This window comes from Mus pahari, chromosome 20 (assembly GCF_900095145.1).
Source record: "Mus pahari chromosome 20, PAHARI_EIJ_v1.1, whole genome shotgun sequence".
NCBI lineage: Eukaryota > Metazoa > Chordata > Mammalia > Rodentia > Muridae > Mus > Mus pahari.
This window is the reverse complement of record NC_034609.1, coordinates 19,084,011-19,101,890: the sequence shown is the minus strand read 5'-3', so window position 1 is coordinate 19,101,890 and position 17,880 is coordinate 19,084,011. Positions and strand designations below refer to the sequence as shown.

Here is a 17,880-nt window from a genome sequence, read left to right as displayed (position 1 = left end):
TGGCCTCAAACTCACAGACATCTGCCTGCCTCTGCCTCCCAAATGCTGGGATTAGATGTCCCAAGTGTTGGGATTAAAGGTGTGCAGCACCATATCCAGCTAACCCCGGTATGTTTGTAAAACAAAAAGCAATCTCTTACAGCAAATCAGTAGGAAGGGCGCTGCTGCTCAACTCCGTGAGGGGGAAAAAAAAAATCAACACTCAGTATGTGATTCAGTCTTCACCAACCGCTAGGCTTGTGACCATGATTAGAATTAAAACACTCTTAACCAAGAGGTATGTGATTCGTTTATCTTCATAACCTTTATCTTTTCTGGACAATAACCCAACCCAGTTTAGCTGCCCACACGTTTTTGTGACTTTTGGTCCTGTCTGCAAGACAGACCGACCTCGCAGCAGGATGTGATGGGGAGATACCATCTTGACCTTCCTCTTCCCTGGCGAGACTACAGACACCCTATCCCAAGGAGCGAGAGAGTGCCTCAATGGGCGTGCACAAGAAGGTCAGAGGGCTCTGCCAAGCACCATCGCACACCAGAGGGAAAAAACTCCGCAGTGGGAGTAGGTCCCCATCACGCTCCTTTATAGGCCTGAAGTCGCTTTGTACAAATAAGGGAAACTGAGGCCCAGTGAGGACATGGACTCTGGCCCAGGTTCAGTCGGTGTCAGCGCTAGCACTGGGAGTAATGCAGTTAACCAAAGTTCGGACTTAGTGAAGCTCCTCGTGGGTCATGGTGCCCACTCCTGTCCCGGGTCACCTGGACCGTGGTTGGCGGGAAAGCCGAGGTCGCGGACCTTGCCTGGGCGACCCCATGCTTGGGCGGGCCAGGGGGGTCCGGCTGCCTGGCCCCAGCCCGCAGCAGACCGCGCCCCACGAGGGGCCCCCGCCCGCTCCCCTTCCCCTCCCCTGGCAGGAGGAGGAGACTCGGCGGCCCTCCCCTGGCCTCCTGACGGCCGCCTTAGCCAGCCCCGCGCCCGCTCCACCCAGAGCAGCAGTTCGGACGTCCGGAATCCCGGCCCTGGCCCGAGGTGAGTGGGGACGGCAGGGTAGGTCATCGCGACAGGGGACTCGCTGCGGTTTCGGAGCCGCTCACGCGAGGGAAGAACTTTGCAACAAGGGACAGGAGCCGGGGCGGCGCCCGCCGCACCCCAAACTTGAGCCCAACTTTTTATTCCCCCCCTTGGAGTCCCACGGCCCGTCTCCATCCCCGTGGAAGCCGGTCCCAGTGGGGGACAGTGGGGGAGGGGACGCCCGTGGAATGCCGGCAGGGCCAGGAAGGGGGGGTGGCAGGCGGGGGCGGAATGTGGAACTCTCCCGGGGGACCCAACGTGGTCACCATGGCGAGTGCCGGACGGACGGGTGGCACTGGCCAATCGGAGCACGGCTTTACGCCTAAACGCGTTGCGCTGCCAATGGAAACCAAGCGGTGGGGTGGGCGGGACCGCGTCTTGCAGGACCGGACCCCCGCACCCCCTCCAGCCGCTAGGGGGAGCGGGGCTGGTGGCCCGCGAAGGGGCTACCAAGTAGGGACTGGGCCCTGGAAAGCTGAAAACTTAAATTCGGGAAGGAATGCGGGCAAGTGGGGCAAGGGTTTGATGTTAAGAGAAGGGAAGGGCCTCAGCAGCCCACTGCCCTGGTTGTGCCGAGGGGTAGCACTCTTCCCCATCCCGGGACTTCAGTTTGCCTAAGTGTATGTCCCGTATTCGACCCGGATTACTGAGCTTTTGTAGGAGTATGATGGGTTTTTATTGGCATAGAGTCTACCCACCTGCTGGAAGAATTAATCTTGTTGGTGCCTCTCAATACCTAGGGAAACTGATGTCCAGAAAGGCCAGGGACCTGCATATACCACACGGTGTGTAATAGCAACGCTAGGGTTAATGTCTGTTCTATACGAATGTGTGATGCCAAGAGTTGCTGAGAGTCCTGGGGCTGGAGTAGGTGAAGGCTTCCACTTTTCCAAGTCATGTTTGTTTGACGCGCCTAGTATCTGAAGATCTCCCTAGAAGGCGCTCAGGGTGGGGGCGCATGGAGCTCTTCAGGTAGTCACGACCCAGCCACAAGCTCTGTTCTAGCATAGAAACCCTGCTCTCCTCCCTACCCCACTCCTCCGTTTCTTCCCTGGAGGTCCAGCATCTGTAAGCTGGGCTCTCTCAGTATCCATGGTCAGAGGGACGGACAACCCACAGTCTGCGGGCTGACCAGCCTTGGGCCCTGCACTTATCCAATCAGGCAAGTCCCCTTGTGGTTTCCTGCTGGGCTCTAATCCCTACCCACAGCTAGGCCTGTGGCCCTGGGCTTACCCCAGAGTCCACCTGAAAGATTCTAAAAGGATACGGGAGGATTCTGAGCTGTGGAGGTCCTGGGTTCCCCATAACCTCAGCTGGTCCCCATCCAGGACTTAGTGTTTCTCATTCCTCTCAGTGGATTCTGAGAAAGGGCAGACTACAAAGTTGAATATCTCCTTCTACTCCCCATCAGAGAGTTCCTCCAGCCAGAGCTCAGACACCTGACTCTGATCTTGGCCACAGATGGGCTTAGATACCTACCTACCTGTATCAGCACCTGGCTGAAAACCTGACTTCTGATTTTTAGGATGACACAGCTCTCCCAAACTCTGTCTGGTCACAGGAGGCCCCCCCACCTAAAAGGACCTTTATCCATCTCCCATAGGCTCAGGACACATTCACACAGCACATTGTTCAGCCCTGTTCAAATAGCTAACAAGATCAAGAAGCCTTCGAACGCTTCACAGAATGCACACTCCCTAAAGTGGGGGTTCACAACCTCGCTAATGCTGCAACCCTTTAAGTCATTTCCTCATGCCGTGGTGACCCCCAGCCAGAAAATTATTTTTGTTACTTCATAGCCAATTTTGCTACTGTTATGAATCATAATATAAATATCTGATATGCAGGATGTCTGATTTGTGACCCCCCCCCAAAGGGGTCGTGACCCACAGGTTGAGAACCGCTGCCCCCAAAGAAGGAGTTGCTGGTGTTTTAGGGAAACTAGCACCAAGTATCCAGAGGTTAGGAGAGCATTCTCAAGCGAGGAGATGTTGCAGGTCCGTCTTGCAGGGTGTGTAGGAGTTTACGGATGTAGAAGGAAAGGGAGACCTTCCCAATGAGTCTGTGAACAAAAGACGACATTGGTCACTTCCTGCGGGCAGCACTGAATCTGTGGCCCGACATGAGTGTCCAGTCAAAGCATCCTTGTTTCTGAGAACAGGGAATGACAGCTGGAGTTCAGGAGCTCTGAGACCTCCGGCTCAGCTCAGATACAGGGGTACAGCTCTCCGTCCTCCATCCCTCCAGCTGACTTTAAGCAAGGACTATATGCAAGCTGTAAGAGGCACTTGTGTCCCATTGAGTGGGAGGCTGTGCTATAAGAGAGGCCACTGGCCAGGTATGGCCGGCTGTGGGATGGGACAGGGCATCTCGGGCATTTCCTAGTAGTGGCACCTGAGTTAGAAGGATGGGCTGCCTGGCTTTAAGTAGGATGAAGACAGAAAGAAACTCCCTGGGTCTGTGGGGGCTGCTCCCGCCCTGAGCTTGGAGTGCAGTGTCAGCATTGTGATAAATCGGGAGCCCACCCCCTATAATGTCACCAAACAAAGAAGCACCGAACCTGGGGAGGAAGGGGCAAGTGGCCGGCAGCTGTGACCCTGTCTGCCTATCTATAGCATGAGGCATGTGTCCCCGGGTTACCGAAGCTACTTGAGTGTTTCCAAGGCTATTATGTGAGTAGGGTGGGAATGGAGGGGTGGGGTGGGGGTTGCTAGGCAGAGGCCAGCTGCACTGGGGTCTGCACAGGTGTGCTCATGGGGGAGGGGCAGATGCACCTCCCCCCCCCCCTTGCGTGTGCATACCTGTCCCGGACCTGCCTGAGGAGAAAGGCAGAGGGTGTTCACAGCCTTCCTGGCCTATTCCCTCCTCCCCCCACCCCCTACCCCCTCGGCAACCCAGATTGGCCGGGGCTGACTTTGGAAGCCCCAGCCTGGAAGCCATTAGGGGCCTGGATCATGTCTGCCCTGCTCCTGTTTCATGGGCTTGGCCTTTCCAGAAGGAGCCAGTTGGAGTCCTCACTAAGCCAAGCGGAGCCCTTGGCCAGGTCAGGCAGCTCCAAGCCGGTGGATATGGCAGCAGCGCCCGCTGCCACACTTCTGTTGGGCTGTGGAAAGGCCTGCCCTCAGGACTGGTACTTGGGCTTCCTGCCAAACCCCCACCCCTCTCCTCTCCCCCAAAGATGCTAGTACTGCTTCTCTTAGGTCTGTTCTGATGGAACTGGGCCAGGAAACTGGGGAAGGAGGAGTGTGTGTGTGTGTGTGTGTGTGTGTGTGTGTGTTCAGAGTTCTCTTAGGAGTGTATGTTTAGGGGCCCATCCATGTGCTGGTGCAAGTATATCTCTATTGTATAGCTATGTGCCTATAGGTACAGCTCTGACTGTGTCACTTATCCCTGTTTTGTGTGGATGAGATGGCTTGGATGTTCCCAGATGTGTCTGTGTGTGCAGAAATGTCTAGATGCTTGTGGGCGCCAAGGCTACCAAGTCATCACACGGGCCGAGACTCTGAGTCAGAGAGGACAGACACACTGCCTGTCAGGAACTAGAGCCTGGGTCTGTGTGGCTGGCTGGTGACTGTCTACACAAGCATCTTTGGGGTTGAGAGATGTATGGTACTGTAAGTAACGAGGGTGGTTGGTTTGGGCTCCGTGGTAGAGGGCTTGTTGGTGGCTTTGCACAGTGGGGATGGGGAGCCCGAGAGACTTGAGGTATCGCTGATATTACTTGAATACTCATATGTCCCAAACATGGACTCCTGAAATGTAGAGTCTCTGCTGCATCCCTGCCAAACATCCTGGCCCAGAGAACTGGTAATTGTTAATTAAGCGAGGGTCCAGATGAATCTGAAGCACACCCGGATGAAGAAATCCTGGGCTTCCTTGCCCTGCCCCCCAAGGCAGAAGCCCAGAAAGGCCCAGTGACTCAACAAAGCAGCCTTGAAAGTATGAGGGTCGTTGGAGCCAGGGCTGAAGGTCCCTACTGGACTTCGGTCGCCCTGGAGCACATCTCCTCCTGCTTCCGCCAGTACTGCCCCCTTCATCCCCTGAGCACGCACAGGGCCAATTCGGGTGACTGTCGGTGGTGGGCACAGCCCAGTAATGGTCCTGTTCTTCCGCAGGTCTGAAGAAGCATCCCAGAGTATCCTAGAGAGTAGTGGATCAAGGCATCCATCACACGCAGTGAGATCATGTAGATCTCTGTCCTACGCACCGTCCTTGAGCCTAGCCGCAAGTTCGCACCCAAGGCCAGCCCAGCCTCACTATGAGTCACGGTCCGAGCCCGCGGCTGGCTGAGTCTCCGCAGCTGTCCAAGAGCAGCCTGCTCACCATCCTGGGCAGCCCGTCCCCAGAGCGCATGGGCCCGACCGACTCGCTGCCACCCACGCCGCCTAGCGGCACGCCGTCACCAGGTCCGCCACCCGCACTCCCCTTGACTGCGCCCGCTCTGCTGGCCGACGGCGACTGGGAGAGCCGCGAGGAGCTGCGGCTGCGGGAGCTGGAGGAGGCACGCGCGCGAGCCTTGCAGATGGAGAAAACAATGCGCTGGTGGTCGGACTGCACGGCGAACTGGCGCGAGAAGTGGAGCAAGGTGCGCGCCGAGCGCAACCGTGCGCGGGAAGAGGTGCGCCAGCTGCGCCAGCGCCTGGATACGCTCACCAAGGAGTTGGCGGGCGCGCGCCGCGAGCGCCAGGAGGCTCAGGGCGAGTGCGAGGCGCGCGGCCGCGAGCTGGCCCGGCTGCGGGGAGCGCGCGGTGCGGCCGACAAGACACACGACGATCCGGAGCCCGAACGTGAGCGGGAGCCGGTGCGCGACATCGGGGCGGAAAGGCCGCCTGGCAGCCAGGTGCGCCCTGCTACAAGGCTTGGAATAAGGCCGGCATTCTCGGGCCAGTGTTGCACAGGGGCCCAGATGGGAGGGAGCAGTGACAAGAGCTAATAAAGATCTGGTTTCCAGTGTGGTGCTGGTCAGCCCCACGTCCACTTAATGGTGGTGGTGGTGGGGGAATCTGGGGCAGGTAAAAGTCACCTTGCTTTGGAGATCCCCAAGTTCTAGCTGTCCCTCCTCCCCATTTAGAAGTCATCAAAATCAAAGAATCTTCAGTAACAAGCACAGGAGAGATCCTTGAACTTGGCTTAGTGATAGAGCTAACCCCTCATTCTTTCATCCTAAAAGGATGTGGACCCTGTGCCAGGCCTTTGGGAGGGGTGGCAGAAACACTGTCCCAAACAAAGCAAAACAAAACAAGTTAGTTAAGTTGGGACTGAGAGGAGGCCTACAAATTAGCTGCAGGAAGTGCCAGAACCCATAATCCATGGTCATTGCAGAAGCCCAGAGACTGGGGACCTGCTGAGCCTGGGCAGTGGTGGTAGCTGTCCCCATCACTCAGGGCCTACAGTCACAGTATCTCCTACAGCAGACCCTGAGACACAGGGAGGTTCAGAACTGAGCTCTGTGTTGGTTCCTTCGGCTGCTGGGTTTGTACCCTGGTGGTGAATGCTAACACTGTAGTTGGTCAGAATGACAGGTACAAGGGCGGGCCACACAGGCAAGGACCCAGCTTTGGTCCCCAGAAGACCAGACCCCAGCAATGGTTCTCTTAGCTGTTCCTCTCCTCTCTGACCTAGCCCTCTCCCTATGGCCTGGTATTTGGAGACATTTTTCTAACCTAGCTACCAGGGCCTTGTGCTCTCTTTGCCCTCTTGTTTAGTGGTCATCACAGCCCCAGAGTCCCCAGGGACAGTTTAGAACCCCAGGTCTACAGTGTGAGTTTACACACCAGCTCAGGTGTGACCCCCTCCTTTCTGGCATCCCCATCTGTCCCAGGTGGCAGCTAGAGTGCCCCCACAGGACCATCTGAGGTCAGGGGGATGGGAGGTCAGTCCTCCACAAGTCCTCAGAGCCACCAGTCTCCCTGTGCCCAGGTTTGCCCCTGGATTGGCATCCCGAGCCTTGGTGTGAATTCTTGCTTCACTAGTTCCAACCATTGCACCCAGTGTTTGCATACTTGGGGTGATGGGGGCCCTCCCAGGGAATGTTCCAGGAAACAGGAAACTCTGGTAGCTGGCAATGTTCTTCCAGGATGTGAAGGCGGAGGCCCAGAGGAGAATGAAGTGAAACGCAAAAGACAAAACCAGAGCCAGGAGGCACTGTTGTTACCTGCCTCGGTTCACTTAGCAAGCTCATTCCAGAGCAGGGCCTCAGCTAGGATGAGGATGGCGGCCAGAGCAAGGCCCTGGACCAGGCAGTCCCTTACCTTGGTCCCCACAGGAGCTGGACCTGGTAGAGAGCCTGTTGAAGAGCAGACCAGAGGAGCCCGAGGGCTGCTGGGATACCTGCAGTGTGGCAGCGGGGGGCCCTCGGGTCAGCTCAGGACGCCGCCTGCCCTGGGAGGACACAGCCAGTACAGAGGAGGATGCCTCCAAGTTGACTGCTCTGCGGCTACGGTTAGATGAGTCCCAGAAGGTGCTCCTCAAGGAACGAGAGTGAGTTATGGGCGGTGGGGTCGGGTGGGGGGGCTGGAGCTTGGCACCCCCAGAATCCTAAGTGATAACACATGAAAGTCGTTGAGGCACAATCTCAGGTTTTACTTACGTTAGGGTGGATTTTTGTTTTGGTCTTTTTGGTCATTTTTCTCCCCTCCCTGCTGCAGCCTCCCACTACAGGACTGAACCCAGGGCGTGTGCTTGCTAGGAAAGTGTTCTGTCTACCATTGAGCTAAATCCCAAACCCTACAAACTAAGATTTTAGAACAGTGAACCCACTACAGTCTTTTTCATTTTTTAATATAAAGATTTTGTAATTTTGTGTGTGTGTGTGTGTGTGTGTGTGTATCTGTCCATCCTTCTGTCTGTGAGTGTATGTTTGTGCCTATATGTGTATGTGTGTACCATGTGAGTGTCTGGCGCCCATGGATATTGGAAGAGGGTATTGGATCCCCTGGAACTGGAATTACAGATGTTTATAAACTGCCATTTTGGATGCCAGGAACCAACCCTAGGTCTATTGTAAGATCAGCAAGTACTTTTACCTCTGAGCCATCTCTTAGTCCCCCATCCTTTTGTTTTTAAAGTAGGGCCTCAGGACATGAACCCATGCTGACTGTGTGTAGCCTACGGTGGCCTCCAGCTTTCTTCTGGTGGTAGAGAGGGTAGCAGGCTCAGAGAAAGCAGGGACGGAGAGGGGGTTAGGGAGCTTAGGGTTAGAGGAGTTGTGTTTGGCACAGCAAAGTAACAGTTTGTGAGCAGGTGGGTCTGGAGGTCCAGAGGAGTCTGGGTGAGAGGCAGGGGTCATGAACAGGTGGCCTTGAAATGCAGAAATGTTGAGACTCAGGGGCGTGGATGGGCAAGGAGAAGGTGATGGGGTGGGGTCCTGGTGCTGTCAAATTCAAAGGCTGGTGAGAGGAAGTGGGCAGTGAAGAGGAAGGGGAGTCATTTGCAGAGAAAAGGAGCCAAGAGAGACTGTTTAACAGGAGAGTGGGTGGCTGAACTAAGACTTAGTTGACATGGATTTAGAACATGGAGGTCATGAGGGACTTTGGGGAGGGCCATTAGAGGGTCTGACCTGATGGTGTTCGTGAATATTCCACAGCTCTGGTGTCTAGGCAATGAGTGTATAGATGATATACTTGGTTCACATGTAGGATTTTACTTTAAAAAACCAATCACTTAAGGACTCAGCAAGAGGGGATTAGCTCAATGGTAGAGTGCTTGCCTATCATGAATCAAGTCCTGGTTCCATGGGACAGGGGAGGAAAGGGGGGGGGAGAAAGCGTAGCTCTGATGACAGTTGGACTAGTACTTCTGTGGGTATCATTGCATCTTTGGCTAAGGAAAGCCAAATGGACCAGGTAGCCAGCAGAAGCTGGGAAGGGGATGACATAGGGTCTTCCTCACCACATCCCCTGCCCACGCCTCATCTCAGACTTGTAGCCACAGAAGGGAGAACACAGTCTATTGTTTAAACAACAACAACAAAGTCAAGCTAATATACTCCCTGAAATATGAAGTCAAAACAAAAGAAGTCTAATAAAAGTCTTTGTGCTCGCCTCTCTCCACTCCCCAGGGATAAGCTGGCTCTGAGCAAAAACATTGAGAAGCTGGAGGGGGAGCTTAGCCAATGGAAGATCAAATATGAGGAGTTGAGCAAGACCAAGCAGGAGATGCTCAAGCAAGTAAGGCTGGGGGTGGGGCTGGGACATTCTGGTGGGGGTGGCTGCATGCTGGGGGGGTGTGTGTGGCTGCATGCTGGGGGGTTCCAGCCTAGGGGACAAGTTAGGATGGAATTCACACACTCAGCCGTAGTAGTTCCGAGGACCAGGACAGGTGGGTAATGATAGCCCCAGCAGGTAACATCTGTGAGCTGTGAAGGCATCAAACAGCATGAAGGAGATGGGATGGAGGCCAAGGAGGGCCTCTATAAGATGACATATGAGCAGGGTCTGGTGGGTCACACCTGGAATCCCAGCCCTTGGGAGGCGGAGACAGGAGGATTGCCTTGAGTTCAAGGCCAGTTTGGACACCCTGACTCAGCATCCCTCCTCCACTCCCTACATGATGTTCTTTGAATCAAGACCTAAAGGAGCTAGATGGAACCATTCTCCAGCATATAGGGCATTCAGCGGCTCACAGCAGCAGTCCTGGAGTAAGCAGAGAAGGTAGTGTGGCTGGAGAATCCTGCCAGAGGGAGGATCATGGGGCTACCTCTTCTCCCTCTTGTACAGATTGGGTATGGCCACCAGGGGGCGCAGCCATCCTGGGAAAGCCTTGCTGGATCCTCTGGGTTCACGGAGGTCAAAGACCAGAGACTTGCGTTGGAAAATTGCCCAGACCTGGGAATCTCTTCAAGTTCATAAAGAGTCCCAGAACCCCTGCCTACCTACTTGAATCTCCCTTCTTCTTTAGGGGATCCGGGAACCTGGCTCCACACTATTCAGACTGCAAATGTAGTTGCCAGAAGGACACTAGCGGAGAGCCGATGTGCAGCTGAGTAGAAAATGCCCTTGTGCCTGGCTTCCTCCCACAGTATTGTCTTAGAGGCTCGCTGTGTGCTTGTGTGGACCAGCAGCTTGGGAGAAGTGCCCACAGCGGTTCTGATGTCTGTGCATACACACTGGTGTTGAGAGCCGCGGGGAAGGCAGACGGACAAGCTCTCTGCCCTCTTGGGTGTGCAGTCTTGTGGGCAGTGGGAAGAGGCCAAGTGGATGGGAGGAGCACAGGGGGCGGGGAGCAAGATGGTGCAGGACTTTGTGAGAGCATAGGAGTTGGGTGCTATCTCCAGGCACCAGGAACTCTCAGCCTACTCGGAGAAGTCCTTCATTACCTTGCCTGGTGCTCACCTCTAGTACGGCCTCTGGGATAGATCCCGGTGGTTCTCATGACCAGGCTGGGTGATGTCCTCGCAGCTCAGCATCCTAAAGGAGACGCACCAGGATGAGTTGGGCCGCATGTCGGAAGACCTGGAGGATGAGCTGGGCGCGCGCTCTAGCATGGATCGCAAGATGGCGGAGCTGAGGGGTGAGGTCAGTGGTGGGCAGGGCGGAGGGGCAATGCTCAGGGGTTTGATCGAGCAGTCCGTAGGAAAAGGATAGAAGTCCCAGCTGTGCCGTGGGGGCCCGTCCACACCCCAGGGGCCTAGCCTGCAGGAGGCACCCCCTTTCCCACACAAAACCCAGAAGCGCCCCCACATCCTGCACACCGTGAAAAAAATAAAAGCCCAGCGTAATTATAGCTGCTGCAGCTGGAGCTGCTTCCTGGTGCCATTTTTGGCTTCAGGAGAGGGGGGTGCGGTGCATCTAGCTTGTCTCTCCACTCCTGTCCCCACCACCACCACCCCCCCCCCTGATCCTGTCCCCTTTTTCCCTTCCTGATCCCCCCCCCCCCCCAGTCTCACTGCCTCCCTCGCTGTTGCAGATGGAAAGGCTCCAGGCAGAGAATGCAGCCGAGTGGGGCCGTAGAGAGCGGCTAGAGACGGAGAAGCTGGGCCTAGAACGGGAGAACAAGAAGCTGCGTGCGCAGGTTGGAGACCTGGAGGAGGCTCTGGCCCGCAGACGGCGGCAGAATGCCAGTGCCCTGGACTGTGACCTCAGGGCCAGCCAGGCCGCTCTTTTCGAGAAGAACAAGGTGGGACAGGCCATCCAGTTAGTCAGCACACTGCTGTATGATCTGCATGTGAATGACAGTGCAGTATAGGCTGAGCCTCCAGATCCCCAAACCAGACATCCAAAAGGCTCCCAAAACCCCGACTTTGAGCATCCACTCGATGCCTTAAAAGAACAGAAAATTTCACACCTACATGTGGTCGGTACCAATCAAAATGTGAGGGCAGAAAAGATTCTGAAGAAAATTGCCCTCAGGCCCTGGTGACATATGTATTCAACTAGTGAATTCTATGTTTAGACCCAGGGCCTGTCCCCAGGAGACCTCATGATGTATGTGTGAATACCCCAAAAGTCCAAAAACTGTGGAATCTAGGCTGAAGATAAAGTTTAGTGGGGTACCTGTCAATCATGCACAGAGCCCTGGGTCCCATCCCCAGCATCATATAACATAGTATGATGTCTCACATCTGTAGTCCCAGTGCTCTGCAGGTAGAGGCGGGAGGATCAGAAGTTCAAAGTCATCCTTGGCTACAGAGAGAATTCAGTGCTAGCCTTGGCTATGTGAGATTTTTTTTTTTAATTACTATAAACCAAAATGTTTGAGCCTAGCCACTTCAGATAAAAGATACTCAACCTGTAACTGCATTTGTTAAACTCCTATAAGATAAAGCAGTGGATAATTATAGTAGCTCCATATGCTGAACACCTACTGTGCGATCCTGGCAGCAATGAGCAGACGGGTGTATCTACCTGTTTCATGAATGATGGTTTAAAGGAACAAGTGTTGTCTCCATCACATGGTCAGGCCTGGTCCTGAAAAGGTTTCCCTTAGAGGCGGGGGTGAGTATGGATGGGGGACAGTGACTTTGAGCTGAGGTCTGCCAGAGAAGCAGAAGTTAATTGGTGGTAAACTGACCTTTCAGAAGGTAGAGCGAGAACAGGGGAGTCCCAGAAGAAATGAGGACTCTGTCTGGGTAGGGGTGACAAGGGGGCCCAGGCAGACGAAACAGGAGCCATGGCTGCAGTGTGAGAGCAGCCGGCAAGGGTGAATCGGGAAGCTGCCAGGTGGTAGGACAGAAGGTGGGAAGCCACTGCAGTTTCCAAGGCTACAAGGGATGGCAGACAGTGGACCCTGGTGGGGTTGGTGGACTAGACAGGACCAATGAGTCCCTCAATGGGAACTGAGACACCCCAGAATAGGGTGGCCATCTCTTTTTCTGGCTGTCCCACTTTGACCTCTGCTCTTCTCCCGTGCCACACTCCCCTGTCTAGCTCATCCCCAGAGCCAGAAGTTTCATGCCACATGCTTGTCACTAAGACTGTAGACCTCATTGCTCCCCCAAACCCTGACCTGAAGCTCCACAGTCCACTGGGCACCCTCCTGGCTCATTACATTTCCACATGCAGGTAGAGCCACTGAGTCACACACCCACCTCACTAGGTGGCACTGCCAGCCCCCAGTTGATCACTAAGCCTTAGCGCTCAGAATGACCCAGCAAGTGGGGCATCCCTTCAGAGGAGACACGAGACCCCGTGGGTGAGTGAGCCTGTGGCCTGATGGCCTGAGCTTCCCACCCCTGCAGGAGCTGGCAGACCTGAAGCACGTGCATGGCAAACTCAAGAAGCAGTTCCAAGAGAAGGTGGCCGAGCTGGCACACGCCAATCGGCGTGTGGAGCAGCACGAGACGGAGGTCAAGAAGCTGCGGCTGCGGGTGGAAGAGCTCAAGAAAGAGCTGGCCCAAGCAGAGGATGAGGTGAGTACCCACAGGCCTGAGAGGAACGGGCCGTTCACCCCCACCCGGACTCCCGTATGCTGGGACCCTGGCAGTGAGGAAGTGAGGGCAGCTGGAGAGAAAGGAAAGTGGGTGAGCTGAGTGGATGAGCCAGTGAGGTGAGTGGTAGTGTAAATGGTTTGGTAGAAGGCAGGAGGACTCCCCCATGCACAGAGGACTAGATTGTCAGACGGATGGAGAGCGGTGTGGATGAACGAGGTAGAGCGGCAGGTGTCTAATGGATGATGGGTACACACACAGATTGGTGACTGGGTGGGTCAGTGAACAGGAGGAAGGGCATCTGATGAGAAGCAGGTGAGTATGGGTGAAAGGCTATGTGGCTGGGCATTTGGGTGTGTTCTGGGTAGATTGCTGCATGCTGGGTAGATCTGGAGGCTGGTGGCCTGCAGGGATGGATATCAGAATGGAAGTGGTCCTAGGGCAAGGCCTCAAGCACAAGAGCTGGATCAGACACGGTTCCAGAACAGGGGGAGTGGCTGAGCCAGGCCCGAGCCATTCCTCATGTCCTCTGTCCTGCTCACCCCAGTTGGACGAGGCCCACAACCAGGCACGGAAGCTGCAACGGTCACTGGACGAGCAGACAGAACAGAGCGAGAACCTACAGGTGCAGCTGGAACACCTGCAGTCCAGGTAGGCAAGGATATTCTGCTGCGGGAAGGGAGGGACACACACAGGGCAAGGACCAGAACCCTCAGGAGAGCCCAAGGGGAAGACCAAGAAGGAAGAGCTCTTGGGGCGAGAATCCTGTCCCCTCCAAACAGGAAGGGCCAGGGCCAGGAAGCTGGAGGGGAGTGGCTGCAGGAAGACAGCCCAGCTGTGGGCTCTGGAATTGTCTCCTTTGGGCAGGCAGGCGGGCTAGCAGTGTGTGAGTATGTGGAGGGCTGCCAAGAAGGGAGGCTCTGGGCCACCTGCCAAGGAGGCCAGGCTCTGGACAGGGCTAGTGAATGTTGGGAGTCCTTGGTAAGAAACAGAACCATCTTCCCCGGTCTTGGGGATGGGTAACCCCAGGGACAACAGGAATATGAAAAGTTGAAGGGTTGGAAATAGCACAGTGATAGACCAAATCCTTCAGCTATGGCTGGGACCCTCAGCCCCTAAGAGGCACTTAGATCCTCCCTCGTGGTGCACTGCCACCTCTCCTGTCCCCACCCCACTGCTACCTCTCCTCTCCCTGTCCCACTGTCCCGGCTCTAAATCCTGTTTCCTCCACACACTTTCCACTTCCAAGATGACCTGGTCATGGCAAAGCACTCAGGCAGAGCCCCGCACAGTCATAGCTGGGAAGCCCCAAGGGCCAGCGTGGCTATACCTATACCTGCCTTCTAACCTGTGGGTGGAGGGACCCGGGGCCTGCAGCCAGAGTTTTGGGGTAGGTGGAAAGGCTGGGTGACCTTAGGACAGGGAACCCTCCATCTGTAAAATGGAGATCAGTCACTGTGAAAGTGGAGAGAGCTTATTGAATCTTTAAAAAGCACCTGAGTCAGCCGGGCATGGTGGCGCACGCCTTTAATCCCAGTACTCAGGAGGCAGAGGCAGGTGGATTTGAGTTCAGTTCGAGGCCAGCCTGGTCTACAAAGTGAGTTCCCTGTCTCGAGGGAAAAAAAAAAAAGAAAAAGAAAAAGAAAAAGCACCTGAGCCGGGACACCATTTGCACTTGTCTAAGGATGTAGCTTAGTAGCTGTCGGCAAATATTCCAGGACCCGGATTTGATCCCCAGCACCACAGAAAACTCAAGAGATAGAGGCAGATCAGAAGTTCAAGGTCATCCTCAGCTACATAAGGGAAATGGAGGCTATCCTGGCCTTCATAAGAATTGTTAGGACAAAACTTGAACCAACAAATGCTGAGCTACCATTTGTACTAATTGGCCACACCCATTGCCTTTCCTGGGAGGGAAAGTAGGCTAGATACTGTGTCAAGAGCCTGCTGTGAGGCAAAGAAGTGGGTGATCTTTTCCCTCAGGACTGGGAAGACAAGGGAAAGCCCTTTGATGCTCAATAGCGGGTGGCCTGGTGGGAATCTCCTGGTTATTAGCAACGGGTTTATTGAGCATCTACTTAGTGCTACTGTGTGCTGAGAGCTTGTGGTTAGGATGGGCTTTGGAGCCAGGCCTCATGGTCATGTGGCATAGTCTATAGGGTCTCAGTTTCCCCATAGCTTAAGTGACATCTGAAATTTATACAGGGCCCAGACACGGACCTGGACCTGAGTCAGGATTATTGGATGCCCAGCTCCTCAAGGTCCAACCCTTGCTGTCAATCGCCCCCTCCCCCCTCAGCAGGCTACTCACTGAGCCTGGGGCTTTCCAGAAGTCTCAGCCACATTCCTGGGGAGCCATAAACTCCCAAAATGGGCAGCCTGGCTCTGCTCAGCCTCGCCAGCACCTCTGTCGGGGGCGGGCAGGGCCACCCAGGATTGCTGCCTCATTTTAGTTTGTAACTTTTCTTGCTTTAATGTTCCGGGACAGGGCACTAAATCACCGTGCAGTAATGGAGTCGCGCTCCCACCCCTCCCTGCCGCGTTAATAATTCATGCCTTCCAGTAAGATGCGCGGAGCTACTGCCTTGTTGGGGGCAGTGTGTTTCCTCCATCCCCTCCTCCTCCTCCTCAAACGGGCAAGGTCTGTCTGGCACATTTTGTGAGGAACTGGGGCTGAGCAGACACTAGAATGCGGTGTGCTCAGCGCTCTATTCCTTGATCTCTTGCATCCGTATGAGGAACCAGACCCATCTCTGTCAGTTCTCTGAGTCCGCAGTCTATACCAGAACTGGCACTGCAGCTCAGAGCCCAATCCCCACTGACTCCTGTCTGAGTGACTTTGGGCAAGTCATTTCACTCCCTCATGCTCTTCATGCTCCTCTTGCATAAATCGAGGTGACTGACGATAGTGTTTCCCCATCCGAGCTCGGGTACCTCAGAGTACATTGCAGCTCAGGAGGGCACAGCCACCGCCAGCACAGATGCTCTATGATTCCTGTTCTGACCTGTCACCCCACCCCACCCCACCCCCTCAGGCTCCGCAGGCAGCAGCAAAACGCACCCCTTTTCGGGAAGATTCGTAGTACCCGATTTGGTACCGAGGAAGCCGGGGACGGAGCCAGCGACCTGGATGAGGATGAGGACCTGCAAATCCAGGTGGCCTAGGACATCCAGGGTGGAACAGGACCGGCCCCGGTGCACAGATGCCCAGCGGAGCATCCTCTCAAACCCTGACAGCCATCTTGGCTGTCTGTACTCGCTTGGGTTCCGAACCCCTGCTTTGAACCACTTCCTTCTCTCCCAGGAAGTCAGGAGTTTTACCTACTCCCCCCCCCCGTGAAGGGGGGAGCCTATTGGATATGTATATTGTATATATGCCCAGGATTGCTTGGACCCATCTGACGGCCCAGCACCCAGATCTTAAGACCCCACCCGCACAGGACTTCGTGCAGAGGTGGAACACGGTGAGGGAGGCTTGGTGGTCTGGAAGGGGCTATTCATAGTAAGATGCCATGAACTCAGACTTTTGTAATAAATGGACTTCAAGCTCTCGGGGTAGAGTCCTGAAAGTGCTGTAGACTCGGGAAGGAAGAGCGGGGGTGGGGGTGGGGGTGGGGGTGGGGGTCGGCATCAGCCTACACCTAACATTGAACCAGAGTCCAAGATTGTTGAGGGAATGACTGAGTACCAGTGCAGCTGAGGGAATCTGGTGTCCAGTCTGTCGGGAAACAAGGAAATGTGATACCCTTCTTATCTGGATAAGAAGAGATTTCAGTTCATGGGTTCAAATCCCTGCTCTACCCTTGACTGACTGTGCAACCACGGGGTCATCCCTCACCTTCTCTGAGCCTCAGGTTTCCCGTCTGGAAGTTAGTATCCTGTGGCTCACTGGGTAAAAACACTTGGAATGCAAGCCCGACAACCTAGGTTCGATCCTCGGAGCCGGAGTAAAGATGGGCTTAGAGAATGAACTCCGTAAAGGCCTCTGACCTCCACAGGTGCACACACACTAGTAATGATAGTAATTGATTTTGTAAATGCAAAACTATGTTACTCTCCCTGGAGGCAGGAGGATTTGCCAGCAGGGTGGAGAGCTGATTGCAGCACGATTAGGAGACTGGTGGAAACTCACTCACAGGAGATGTGAAACCCTCTGGTTGTAACAGATGTATATAGAATTTGAAGGAGAGGGCGACTGAAAATACAGCAGCAGACACTTAAATTTATAAAAGTTAGCCAGGCAGTGGTGGCGCATGCCTTTAATCCCAGTACTCTGGAGGCAGAGGCAGGCGGATCTCTCGAGTTCAAGGCCAGCCTGCTCTACAGGGCAGCCAGGGCTATACAGAAAACCCTGTCTTGAATCCACCACCATCACCCACCCCCAATTTTTTTTTCCTGAAGTCAAGGGGAATTCAGGGATCTTGTGAGGATTGCTCCAACAGGCAGGTGGTAGCTTCCCGTACTGGGGAGTGGGGGGCATTAAAGAGGCTCATGCCATGCACAAAGAGAAGTTAAACTGAGTTCAGAAAAGGGTTCACTGTTCGGAATGGAGAGCTGCCTTAAAGACTTTTATCTCTGTGTGAGCTGGTCAAGAAGGTCCCTGGAGGCTACACTGCTAGGATCCACAGTGCCCTGAGCCCAGGTAGCTAAGGTGCTAAGGGGCCCAGCAGGGAGCCAGAGTCCAGCGTCATCCTCAGCTGGCTTAGCTGATGGTGTTGGTGGGGTGTCAGAGGCTCCAAGGCCCTCCTGGGCTCGCAGGTGAAGGAGGAAAGGAAAAAGAGGCCATCCCCACCCCAGACCCGGTGCCGGAAACCAGTCCTCAAGAGGCAGCCCAGCAGGAAAGGACCCTCTCCTGCCAGGGAGGTTTCTTCTTCCTCTCTCAAACAGGAAATAGGCCAAGAAAAGTCTGAGAGTGCTGCCCTTTGACCCCCCAGGAGCTAGA

General features: G+C 54.9%; 1 protein-coding gene across 1 annotated transcript; it reads left to right on the top strand.

Annotated features, from left to right (window-relative positions):
- The first annotated feature begins 913 nt into the window (after nt 1–913).
- Ccdc102a (coiled-coil domain containing 102A) lies at nt 914–16,490 on the top strand. The gene is made up of 9 exons (XM_021220415.1): nt 914–1,030; nt 5,188–5,912; nt 7,338–7,552; nt 9,132–9,240; nt 10,471–10,587; nt 10,979–11,188; nt 12,750–12,920; nt 13,486–13,589; nt 15,974–16,490. Exons 2-9 carry the CDS (start codon nt 5,331–5,333, stop codon nt 16,101–16,103), a joined length of 1,638 nt encoding a protein of 545 aa, XP_021076074.1. The 5' UTR covers nt 914–1,030; nt 5,188–5,330; the 3' UTR covers nt 16,104–16,490.
- Nucleotides 16,491–17,880: the final 1,390 nt, after the last annotated feature.

What these genes read in the sequence shown, in the direction of transcription:
- Ccdc102a (XM_021220415.1), top strand. Translation starts at nt 5,331, where the DNA reads ATGAGTCACGGTCCGAGCCCGCGGCTGGCTGAGTCTCCGCAGCTGTCC. An exon ending in AAAGGCCGCCTGGCAGCCAG is followed by an intron (nt 5,913 to 7,337) that starts GTGCGCCCTGCT and finishes TGGTCCCCACAG; the next exon opens with GAGCTGGACCTGGTAGAGAG. An exon ending in CTGGAACACCTGCAGTCCAG is followed by an intron (nt 13,590 to 15,973) that starts GTAGGCAAGGAT and finishes CCACCCCCTCAG; the next exon opens with GCTCCGCAGGCAGCAGCAAA.